Genomic DNA, 12844 nt, shown 5'->3' with positions numbered 1-12844 from the left:
TCCGGCACCCCCGGCAGCGTTCCCGTCGGGCCGGCCGCTGGCCCGCACGGTGCCCCTCTGCCCGCCTGGCTCCTGCGGGACCTCCTCCGCCCGTCCCGCCGGGGAGTGAGGTTGGAAGCGGCCTCCGGGGATCCTCTTGCCGACCCCTCGCCCGGGCCCACGTCCACACGGTGCCCGTGGTGTTGCCCTCGGCGCTGCTCTGCGCGGAGATGCTGCCAGGTGACGGTGTGTGCTTAGCAGACTCCCCTCCTCCTGTCAGAGGCGGCTTCTCCTCCTCCACCCCATCACCACCACTCGCCAGAAAAGTCCCGTCTCTGCCGCCTTAACCGGGCCGCTCGCTTCGAGGCCGCTGATAATATTAACAGTTCACCTCCGAGAGGGGCTCTGCGAAGGCACTTTTGCAGCCCTTCCCCGCGGCATTTCTGCAGGCAGCTCCTCCAGGCCACTTCCCCGAAGCAGATTCCCTTGCTGACCCCCCCCGAGGTGTTTCTGACACGCTGGCTGTGGTGTGTCCGTTTGATTTCTGCGAGAGAGTCAACAGCTGTGGCACAGGGCAAGTCAGCCTGTGTTTTCTTAAGAGAAAGAAACGACTGCCCGCTGCATAAACGAGATAAAACTCTGTGGGAAACCTCTCAGCCTGTCATGGGAGAGGAATTTATCCTTTTATGATGTGTTTCGCATAGCAGGGTAGTCCCCAGCCCATCAGCACCCCTATAGCGGAGGGAGTGGGTTAAATTGAGGCTGGTGGGGCATGGAGGGAGGAGTGATGTTGTCCTGCTGTGTGTTACCATTTCGAAGGTTGAGGACCGTTCTATACCATTATATAGTTGTTAACGTAATGGCCTGGTCGGCATCTCTGGTGCTGGGCAGTGCTGTGGTACAAGTAATGCCAGCACTCGTGTGAGTGGTGTTCTGCCTTTTTTTTTTTTTTTTCCCAATAATACATATAGCGATGGTGTGGGGTGATGATTTTTCTCTCCTTTTTTTTAATTAAAAAAAAAAAAGAGAATCAAAGATTTGAATTTGGTTTGGGTCCGGTGTCACTTGTATTAAAAGCCACTGAAGGCAGCTAAGTAGTCTTGTGGCTGGCATAAAAACCACTAATCGCCGTCTGAAGGATCCTGGATTTTCTATTCTTTACACTTGAATCTCCTCCTCCTTATAGTAGTTGCTTTCTAGTGTGTCTCGGGAAGCTTAGAGAACACCAAGAGCTTCTCTTTTCCTGATCACTGGAGGGTGACATAAACCAGCACCTTGACACCAACCAGCATCCACCCAAACGGGAGGTATAGCTATAGCAGTCTGACCAAAAGGATTTCTTGAAAACTTGAAAGGTGTTTTCATCATTCTAAGATACAAATAGAGTAAGAGTCGGTCGATTCATGCAGCTCTTACCAATTCTTACTGTATGTGCATTTGGTTTTGGTGAAAAGAAATGGAGCAGGAACTTAGACTTTCTAAGCTAGAGGAAATAAAGTCTTGATATTAGTGACTGCTTGTAAAAATTTGTAGCTGCTTATAGACAGTTTTTTTTTCTTCCTGGGAAAGTTCCTTGTCTGCAGTACCCACCCTTTAGCATGAAGCAATCCTACTGTAATGTGCATTTCTTTTATGAACACGCAGTATCAGTGAGTCAAAACAAAATTGTATCATTGTTCCAGTTATTGCAGTCAGGCTATTAGGGAGACGCTGTCAGTTTTAATATATTCTCTAAAAGATCACATGCCCTAATATGAACGCTGAGGATTTTTAGACCAGAACATTTTAGAAAATTTATGGGTTGTTTTGTTTACATCTTGCATTTTCACTTTGATAATGAGATGAGAGCATTTCCGTTATTTATAGGAGAGCTGAAAAGCATGGCACTGAATCCAAAGTGTGCACCAAAGCATCAGATTTTGTGTTAGCTTCAGGATTTATAAAAAGTCGACACAGGTTTCAAATAGTTCTAATAGTTTTAAACCTCTTCGTTCTGAAGAGGTTTAAATGTCCACTTGTCAGCCAGTTTTGACATGTTCTTTTCAAGCAGGTTGCTTTTGAGGTGAAAATTTAAAGATAAGTCTGAGCTTCGGAAACTTTTTAGTTAAATGCCTAGAATAGTGTTTTCTGAACTTCTAAACTGGGTTTTCATCACAGTAGCCTATGCTGCAAGTGCAGAGAGAGTATTCTGTTTCCCATTCTTGAAAGCTTTTCGTTTTAATGAATGCTTCTTGAAGAAGAGAAGATGGTAGGAGAAAGAGAGGAGTGTTCTTGATTTTCCTGGTGTATGGTAAGGTGTGAGTAATCTTAATTCTGAAATAAAGATGTGGAGCTGGATATAATGAGCTGGTACAGGTCACTAACAACAGATGGTATTTCCTCGGTGCTTGAACTTTAAATCCATAAAGTGCTTCAAAGAGCTCCAGTCTCTTTCATTATGCCTTCAGCAAGTTTAAGGTCACTTCTTTTTATCAAGTCACTTTTAAACCCTTGTGTTTACTTTAATTCTCTGCAGTTGACACTTAACAAATCATGAGTGGGAAGAAAATGGTAAAATACATCAGTTCTTACTTTAATATGTGAAAAAAAGATGAGAATCTGTCTTTTGAACAATATTCTGTGTGGATTTAAGTGGTCACACATCCTTAAGATTAATAGAGAGTGCTAAATTGTACCTACCAGTGTGAGTATTTTTAGGAAAAAAAACAAAGCTAAACAACAAGACATCACACACCAGATTTTTTAAAATAGTTTTTCTATATATCACCATATCCACTGGCACCTTGGAATCTAATAAGCTGAAAATATTTTAAAGCAGTTTCATGTATTGCCTCTCATCCAGCTGGTAGATTTACAAGCGTGTCCTTACTGTAAAACATTTAACTTTCTTCTGTTGCTGTGCTGGAAACCGAAGTAGGAAGTGAGTATAATGAAACTCGTTATAAAAGTCCTGTCAAAGTAAATCCGAAGAAAACTATTTTTATCTAGTCGCAGAGGTTATAGTTACTTGAACTGCTGTTTGTAGCAAGTAAATCACTTCAAACAGCCTAAGCTTTATAAAGGCTTTTAATCTGGGAGCTGACTTTATTAAAGGATCACAATGTCTCTTTGAATAATTCTCGAGGCACGCAGGCAGCCGTTCCAGCAGAAATCACATGCATTTCAAACGCCCCGCTGGCGCGGCCGGTCGCGTTTCAATCCTTGGGATGTTGATACTGGCAGCGTCATGAAAGCTGGTGCTCCACGGGCAGTGCTGTCCTGGAGGGCTGCGAGAGAGGGGCTTTCCTGCTCCCCCTCCCCACGCTGGCCAGACCCTTTTCCAATGAAACCAGGACCCTCCCCGGAGGGAGATTTTTCTCCTGCAGTGGGTGGGTGGGTGCTGGAGGGGAAGGTGGTGTTGGGGAGTTTGTTCTCTCCCCATTTTTCCATTTCTCCAGGTGTTTGTTGTTTGGGTTTGTTTCGGTTTGGTTGGTTTTGAGCTGTTTCTGGCCCGATCGTCTTTGTGGGGAAAGATGTCAAATTATGAAATCTGTTTCTAAAGCTGGCGTTTGAATTTTGTAACTAGGCTTCCTAGCACAGATCCTGTGCCGAAGCTTGTTCTTGCTGAGTGGCAACTTTCTTCCAGATGAAACTGTCCAGAACTGGATTGATTCTGCAGGTTGATAGCAATCCTTTGAAGTCATATCTATTAATCTTAGACTGGCGTTAGAGGGGAGCCTAAGAAAATCATGCATGAATCTCGGTGGTAGCTCTCAGCAACCCCCTGAAGGTCTCAGTTTTAATGTACTGGGTAGGCTTTGTATAAGAGCTTTTTTTAAGAATTGTAACTGAAAGGATCATGACTGCCAAACATCTTCCCTTGCTACCTGGAATGAACCTCTATCCCAATTATTTGGAATGGGTTTTCAAAATTAAATGGGTGACTCCATAGAACTTATGTATATTTTTGGAAATAATACACAGTGTGTTGTTGGATATAACTGTATAAGGATTTCTTTGCCCTAAAATATTCCTGTGTGTCCTTAGTGTGCATTCCCGTTTGTGTGTGCTCTTACAAATCCACCGGCAAGTTAAAAATATATTTCTGTAAACAGGAGCTGTGTATACGGTTGCTTTGTTCTTTGATTCTTCTAAATTAAATTCACAAGCATCCCATAGGTATTATTTTGATTTTTGCCATCATCTACAAATAGAGACCAGCAAACAGTTAACACTCCCCTTTCTGCAGGCGCTACACATGTCGGTGTAATCATAGCACTGTACACTATTTGCATTTTCTAAAACAATTCCCCTATTGCTCTGGACTACTCATCAAATTTCTAGAGCGTGACTAAAGGGTTTATTCTTAGCAAATGTTGCATACAGAAATATAAAAGACCGTTTTGAGGACGTTTTTGACGTTTACGTTAATTCAGTGCTTCTCTGTAGTTTAAAATGTGCAGGAGTTAATGTGTAATGACGCAGCCCTTGCGTGGTCAGGCTTTGGATAATAGTAGGGTATGTGGAGGGGCTGCCTCATTTTCTTCACCACTCTGTCAGGGACAGTTTGCCTGCACATTTTCCATTGCAGGATCAGGCCCCCTTGGGTTAGAATTATTTAGTGCGTTACAGTGTCATTATAACGGATTATTATTTAATGCATTCTAATTTCATTAGTGTGCATTATAACTGAAAGCATTGTAACTTCAACTGTAAAGTTGTTTGTTGTGAGGTTTTAAAGAGTTATATTTAGTTTTGAAATCTGTTTGGTTATTTAGCTTCGAATAAATACACTTATTTGAGCTCTGAAGACGATTTATAGATCTGCAGTTGCTGCAGATGCGAATGGCTCGGCTTGGGAGAATGGGAAATAAGGGAAGTGCTGGTGATGCTTAATTACCTGTGAAATAGGTAGATCCAGACAAATTTGAAGCGCAGATCTGGTTGTTGCCTCACAACACGGTGCTCACCATCGAGAGGTGGCTGGAAGTGTGGAAGGGAACAGCAAGTCCCTGTGAAGTGGATGCAGCCAAGCCTTCGGTAAACTATAGGCTAATTCCTCCAGACCTTTTTTATTCCCAGGTTGGGTTTAGTCCCTTACTAAAGGGGACTTGCTTTAGACCGGTAAGTAGACTGGCTTTTTTTGTTCTTCCATAAATATTCACTGTCATAAATAAAATTTGGAACCAAAGGGGACTGGTCCTTTTACTTAAATCCTATTTTTTTCATGCCACCACCCCACCCCCCCTGTTTTTTTTTTTTTACACTGTTTAGCTTAAGTACTGTCAGTGGAATCTTCAGTTGACAAATGGTAATAGAGCTTTCTCAGCCACTGCTGTGAAATGAAGGTAGTTTTTAGATCTGAGGTGTTTAAAAGTAGTAGGAACGGTGTAATTTCATTTGGCAGCAGTAGCAGAAGAAACACTTCCTACCTGTGTGGTGAAAAGGGAACATGGAAGTTAGCATTTGCGTTGGCCTAAAGGCTTGCCAGCGTAACTAGTCACAGGGCGAGAACAAACTGAGCCGATTCACCCCGCTCTTGGGCCTTTATCCCCCTCGGTGTGATCGTCGTGCCTCTCTGTGTGCCACCTGAGCTGGGCACTCTGGGCTTCTCTAATTTTCTCATCCCATTTCCCACGTCTTTTCCCACCTGACCCACCTCACCTCTCGCAGTATTTCTTTGTCTCCTCTCCATCACCTCTCCTGCTCTCCCCTACTTTTTCACCTCTCTTTCCCTCTTCGCACAGTACAAGCGTTATCTGATCTCCTCCAGAGAAGCTGTTGAATCTGTTATTTGCTTTTATAATTACCTCACCAGTTGCCTTTCTGCCAGGCTTTTCAGATGAGTGGTGTGCTACCATTCCTTGAGTCGTGAAAAAATGTGCTGAGGACATCTTTCTTTCCAGTATTTATGGCCGCTTTACGCTCCCTAATTTTTTTATGTCATTTCAATGACCATCTGATTCACAAAGAAATGACTCTGACTGGCTTCACTGTCTCCAAATTTAAGGTTTGGCCTTTTATTTTCTTTCAGGTAGTATGTATCTTTGCTTTTCGCCGCTTATTCTTATTGTATCTCTGTATCTGTTCACTTAAAATACAATCTCAAAACTTGTTCCGCTGGCCTGTGTTGCTCATGAATTAATTTTTATTTTGAAATCTTCTGAAGACCTAATTGAAAAATTAGTGGCCTGTTTGAATACTTCTGACGTCACGCCCTTTACAAGAACCACTGCTGGCTCAGGTAGGCTGAAGTGGGGCAAGGGAGCCTGTGGGTGCTGGGTTCAGAGCCCAGAGCAGCTCTCAGCTCTGCAAAGTGACGTGTTAAAGAGTTGGGGAAGAATTAGAAGCTGTTAGTGTTAAAACAAGACGTGTGCACAGTGATCTCCCCACCAGCCGTGGTGTTTTCCTTCCATATTGTAGGGCAAAGGCTGTGCCTAGCTCATTTAGGGTTTATCTCAATTTAAACAGGGCATTTTATATGGATGGATAAAATCATAACACTTAATTTTCCATCCATTTTTCAGATGAAAATTTAGGTGTTTCTGTACCTGTGAACGTACACACATTTGAGTTTCTTCTTGACTCTGTATAAAAGGAAGCAACTAACTGGAGAAAGGACGTTTTGCCTGTTTGGGTAGAAAAGCAGAGACTGTGAAGATGTCGGAGAAACAAAATACGAAATGTAGGTGAGAGTAGATACTGCAGAAGAGAGGCATGGTGGGGAAATGCCAGCAGGAGAAACCCCTCAGTGCAGTAATTAGCAGAAGCCTGCAATCAGTCCACCAGTCCCTTCTACCACGTGCCGTTGAGGTGCGTTACATGCTACAGCTGACTGCAGAAAATGCTGGGAGGGATGGTGGTCTGCGTTTGGTCTGCGATTTATCGACCAACTGTGCATCAGCTCAGCAGCATTTGTGTCCATTATCGATGTGTTTTTTTCTGTCTGCGCCAAGCAGACTTGCCAGTAGATCTTAGGACTGTCTTCGATGCTGTTTCAGGATGCAGATCCCTGTCTGCACCGCCCATTGCCAATCTCCTTTAATTTCCCATCCCCTCAACTAGAATATACAAGAGGAGAATAGTTGTTAAATAGCCGAAGATGGGGAAAAAATGATATTTACACTGAAGTGATGGTGTAAAATGACTGTTTAACCACCCCCGTACATGGTCGGTGTTTCTGAGGTCAGACCAGCTGACGGATGTTCTGCACCCGAGATGCTTTTCACAGCTCGGTTACTGTGTTATGAGAATACTTTTATTTTGCCAACCATGCATCAAAATGTTTTAAAATTGCAGTGAAAAAGCTAAAGTGCTCTATGTAGGTAAATTGTGACGTTCTGATTTGCTTAAGGGGTGACTTCATACTGTTCCTCTATGATCATTTATTAATTTAAGAAGGACAGGCCATCTAGAAATTGCTGTACTGGAAATAAAGTTAGATATTGGTGCAGTTATTTTTAAAAATAAGTTGACAGTGCCTTTTTATTTGGGATATCTCTTCAAGTATCTAAATCTTTGTGGTTCTTTCTAAAGAATTATGCTGTAATTACACTTGAAAATTGGGAATATCAATGCTGTCATCTTCAACTGAATAAGCATCACAGGCCTTTAAGTTGCTACATCTGGTTTCCCTCTTCCCCTGGAGCATCATCCAAATTAGGGATTAAAAATGCATTCGGAGCAGATATTTTATGTTTCTAATGGGTAGTGTTCTCTTTAGAAAAGGTAAGAAGGAATAAAAACCCAACGTACAACCAGACATTTGTCAGATTAATTTTTTTTTTTTCTTCTTCCTGGCTTTCAGCATCTTGGTACAGGCCAAGCCTGGTGCTGCTTTCTTTGCCAGTGGTGTATTTTCATCACCTTGAACACAGTGTATGGAAATACTGACAAGTGTTGGCAAGAGTGTAACCAGCCCGCCATAGTAAATATTTAACTTCTATGTTCTAATTATTTTTCTTGCTCCCAAATTTATATGCTTTGTTCCTCAAGTAAACAAACAGCCTTGCAAAGATTTATTTGTCCGCTGATGTAGTGTAACTGTATTTTTACCAGGCAAGTAAAATATAAATCATTTCCAAGTTGAAATCAGTCTCTGTGGGAAAGGGAGAATGGGTAGTTTCTGTTACAAACAGTTCACAAATTCAACATGCAATTTATTAAGCTATCCTGTTAGCAAAGTAAGCCTAGAAATGTTGTGTTCTCACGCTAGCAGATTTTGTGGTGGCATTTTTTAAATTGGAAACTTCTTGCTCTGAAATCTCGAGTAATATTGCTATTCTGTTTTCTGAAAATGTAGTTGTTTTGAAGGTAAGTAGAGAAATGGGATATTGTTGTCAAGTCTTTCAGGAACATGAGTTTATATGTTTGTGATGGTATATGCTGTCTGGAGATTGTATGTGTCATGGGTTTGGGTGGGTTGTTTGTTGTTTTTGTTTTGTTTTGTTTGTTTTGTGTTTTGTTTTTAATTAACAATCTCTTGTTTTGCACATGTGCTTACCATGGAATAACTAGAACTTTCTGAATGTGTTTTTACTAACAAAATACATGTATTATGTAAAAATATATTTAGGTGGTATATCCCAGTTGCTGGTTTGTCTCATTAGAACAGGCTTGAAAGAAGTTATTTGCAGTTTTGACTTTAGTGATTTTTTTCCCTTAGCTTTTTGTTGGCCCTTTGGCCATTGCTTTTATACTCATGACCTCTGAATTTCCCCAAGTCCAGATATTATTAGACTTCATGCCAGGTCTCCTGTGGTTCAAAATTAATCTTGCCCTTATATTAGTTCCAAAAAATAAGATCAGTTTGTTTCTAGTCCTAATACTGTTTATGTTCTTGAAAAGTTTTCATCCTCATCTTGTCTTAACAGACTTCTTCCCAGGGGCCTGTAAGGACTATTAACCTCTTGCTGAGAGGGAATTTAGAGCTTGACTTCATCTCTGCAGCCGCCTGTTTTCTCTAGAAGCTTTTGTGGTGTGGTGCAGGACCTGCCTCTCTGAAGGGACTAGGGGGAGGGTGGGTTTTTTTTAACGTGGGGTTTGTTTTTTTTTTGAAGGGGTTTTTCAGTGTCCTTTTAAGCAGTGGAGCTCTTGGAGGACCCTGCCAAATCTGCTGAAGGCTGCAGCCTTAGGAAGGAGAGGCTCCTATGAAGCTGCCACTGGATTTTCATCAAATATGCCCGTGTTGGAGGGGTGGAAGAGCAGGGAGAAGTAAAGAGGAGCAAGAGAAGGAGCAGCTTAGGAACTCCCATCTGAAATAAATGCTCGTCCCTCAGAAGGGCCTTGAGGCTATGATTAAATGCCATGCTTATGGGACTCATAACTGGTAGTTCATTTCTGTTCCTTGGAATGGCTCCTGAAGGGATAATCCTATGTCAATGACAGTAAAAAAAAATAGTTAGTCCTGCTAATCTTAATCTCCCTTGACTCAAAGGACTCCACTTGGGTGGTTTTGGAGATAAAATAGGTTAAAAAAATCTGGTTTCTCTAATACCTTCTGCTCAGAGTACTTGCAGTGGAGCTCTTGCTGTTTAGTGTGACGTGTTGTGGATTGAAGTATTTTAACCCTTAAAGGATGTAATTACAAATCAGATCAAAATTTAGCCCTGTGTTAGTTACAGTTATTCCATGCCAGCTAATACAACTGTGCTCAAATATTTCAGTCTGAACCTGAAATCAGTGAATGTACCTTCTGTAAGAAACATGTCCTCGGTAATTCCTCCTGCTTTTTTTTTTTTTTTTTCTGTACATGCAGGGTTTTATCAGTCTGTCCTTGTTTTTCCAGTCCTTTCAGTCAGGGTTTAGGTGAGTACCGTAGAGTCAGTATTCTGTCCTTGATACAGCAGCATCTGATTAGATCAGCCAGTGCGCAGCTTTTATAACTGTCCTTCTGTTTTGCAGTGAGAAACAGTGTCTTGCTATGAAATTGTTTTTTCTCAGTATCGGCACTTATGTCAAAATACCTTCTCTTAAAACCAGGTCGTGCATGAGGTACCTCTGGGACCTTTCTGCAGTGCTTGCAGGCAGTGTCGTTTCAAATGGAAGCCGATTTCTAAATCCTCTGGGATTGTCTCAACCAAGAAGTGTTGGGCTTTGTTGTCAGTTTTGCTTCTTTCGAAGCAAAATTGACCCCAGTGCTTATGTGTTTGTTCATTGTGTGAAGCTGAGATTCTCTGCCACTGTTTGAGGTGGGCTGTGTGCTCCTCAGCTTGCTTGCCCTCAACCTTGTTAGACAGCCACGTGCTCTTGAGAAAGCTGAGGAGGGGATGGCATGAGCTGTTTAGACCTCTGAACTGAAGTTAGTTACAAGTGAAGTAATTTTCTTTGTAGCACTGATGTCTGTGTTGAAAATGAGCGAGTGAACGGCTGTGGTCTGATACCGTAAACAGAAGTTCCCCATCTTGTCTTAAAGGGAGCACCACTTCCCTTTCTGATCTTCTTACAGCTCCTTGTCATTTCTGTGGAGCACCATTAGGGCTTCGTTGGGAGGAAAATATAATTTCATTTTATTTCCTAGTTAGCTAGCTAGTGCTTTTGCTGTAGTAGCACTCGTAGAAGAGATACGTAGCGGGACCTTAATTCGACGCTTCCTGGTTTTCCATTGTTTTGTGAATTAAACTCATGTTCAGGAAGAACATGAAAAGCACTGACTGTTGTTGTAAACCTGCAGTCTTAAGTAAGTGTTTTCAAGGAGTGATTTTGGTTTTCTTGAGGATTTTTTTGTTGTTGTTTTGTTCAGTAGTACACAGTCTTGTATACATGTCGGCTGTGTTACATGAAGCAGAGATGTTCGTGTTTGAGGTGTAGAAAACTAAATGATACTCGCGGGGCTATACAAAAACTCTGTGACAAAACTGGACAGCTGGATTAGAAGCAGAATGTGTGTTCCCTTCTCTCTTAGTATACAACAGCTTAATTAAGGTGTTTCTTCACCTGTGCTTTTTGAGGAAGGATGCCAGTGCAGAATTAAGCACTGGAAATGTGTGGGAGGATGTCTCTCCGTGGGGATCTCAGTCTCTCTTCACCACCACCTTAATTATCAGCTCCAAACCAGTCAGCACCAGTGTATATTTTCACATTTTCAGTGCGTGTGTCCCCCTCCTGCTTCCCTGAGACATTTGGATTCCCGTTTGTTGGTCCGTGTGGTCCCTGTCCGTGACAGAAGTGTGGGGGTGTGGGGGTGTCTTTGAGCAGTACGTTGGTAGACTTCTCCATCCAAGTCATCACCTCTGCTTCTAGGATGTCGAAGATACACAGCAGCAGCCCCTTCTAGTGGTCCCCTCCCACAGATCTTCACTTTTCCTCCCTACCTGTTGGCCATCCTGGCTTTTCCTCTCTCCTCATGTGGAGGTGTGGGGGCAGAGCACAGCCTTGTTCCCCCATTTCTGTCAGGCCATGGGGCAGCAGGAGGTGGAGCAGCGGTTCCTCGCGGTGGCTCCGGCTCCCGGGCAGCTCTGCCCACCTTCCTCTGTGGCCGGCGGGGAAGGAAGCCAGCCAGACACCTTACTTCCTTGTTGGGCTTGTTTTTGCACGACTTATAAAAGCCTGCAGGGCTGTAAATTGAGTGCCTTCAAGGTATTGCTATGAAATTATTAGTTACTTAACTCGGAGGAAGCCCCCCAGTGTTTGCGGACTCACCCGTTGTCATTGGAGGGAGAACTGCCTGTACTTCAGAGGGTCAGAATTTGACCCAAAGATGTTACTGTCTTCCCTCAAGAAACTACTAATCCATTTGTCTTGTGTTTGAAACCGCGTACAGAAGGCCAGTGTAAGTATGTAAGATTACTTTTTTTGAGATGATTAACATATAATTTGTATGGGGAGAGTAGGGAATTTCCCTGGATCGTACTACTTGTGAATCTTTTGGCTATAGTTTAAGATCTAGTTAGTGCTTTCCTGATTGAGAGGTTGCCAGGGAGAAACTGGGTGTATAGACTAACTCTTTTTTTTTTTTTTTTTTTTTTTTTTTTTTTTTTTTTTAAGGTGGGGTGGTTGTTTGGTTTGGGGGGATTTTTAGTATGAAAATAGCCACGTTGGACCAGGGCGAATTAGTTGTGTCCCTTTAGCTTGTGCGGGCACATGCTGAGGCTGCCTGTTTTAGGTTGTCTGGGCTAGTTTAGCCTTGGAAACAAAAGCTGTGATTAATCTCTCTGAAACGAGATAAAAGGTGTGATCCTGCCTTGCATTAGAGGGAGGTGGAAGTCAGCTTTTCTCACAGCGCGTTTCCTAGTCTTGACACTCCTGAATTTTGACTCATGCTTTTCCTTAGGTCTCCCTCTCTGTTGTGAGTACTCCACATCTCCCTTTCTCATGCCTCAGACAGCTTTTCATGTTCTAGTTAGTTTTCGGGTTCTGAGGCATCTCAAAGAGTTGTTCCTGCCCTTCCCCTGTGTCATGGCTGTGGGTTTTTATTGCCGCAGGTTTTGACAGCGCATTAATTCAGTTTCCCTGCCATACTGGTTAGTCCTTTTATCCTGATGTCCTTGCTTATTAAGTCTTTTCCTCTGGTGGGTCCGTGCTCCTTCTCTGTTCGCAGTTGCCCAGTACTCATTAGTAGCGTTAGTAACGTAACTGTATGTTACTCATTCTGTGGATGAATAACTGCAGAATTACCAACAGCGGTTGTTTTTGCTGCATCATCGGCAGAAATCTGCTTTGGTTTGAAATTTCTTCCCAGCCATAAAGGCTAAACAGTTTTTAATTGAACAGAGATGCCAACTTTGCAGGAGTAAGAACTGTTATCGTAACGATATAGGAAAATTTGTGGGAAATTACTGGAAGGGTGCAAATTTGCACTACAGTACAGAAGTACTCCACTTTTTCCTGATTCTCTACAGCTTTAAATGGGAAAAAAAACAACCTAATTATTTTAATTCTTTTGGAC

The 12844-nt window shown here is 42.5% G+C and overlaps 1 protein-coding gene across 1 annotated transcript in view; it reads left to right on the top strand.

The window, feature by feature from the left end:
- Positions 1-838: 838 nt before the first annotated feature.
- The window catches only part of SOS2 (SOS Ras/Rho guanine nucleotide exchange factor 2), a 53685-nt gene continuing 41679 nt past the window's right edge, over positions 839-12844 (top strand). The window contains exons 1-2 of the mRNA XM_026849168.1: positions 839-900; positions 12687-12768. Of these exons, the coding sequence (XP_026704969.1) occupies positions 839-900; positions 12687-12768 (144 nt within the window). The remainder of the gene's footprint in view (positions 901-12686; positions 12769-12844) is intronic.

The sequence above is a fragment of the Athene cunicularia genome (genome assembly GCF_003259725.1).
Source record: "Athene cunicularia isolate RWA chromosome 5 unlocalized genomic scaffold, athCun1 chr5_part1, whole genome shotgun sequence".
Taxonomy (NCBI): domain Eukaryota; kingdom Metazoa; phylum Chordata; class Aves; order Strigiformes; family Strigidae; genus Athene; species Athene cunicularia.
Note: the sequence above shows the minus strand (reverse complement) of the source record. Positions and strands in the feature narration are given on the sequence as shown.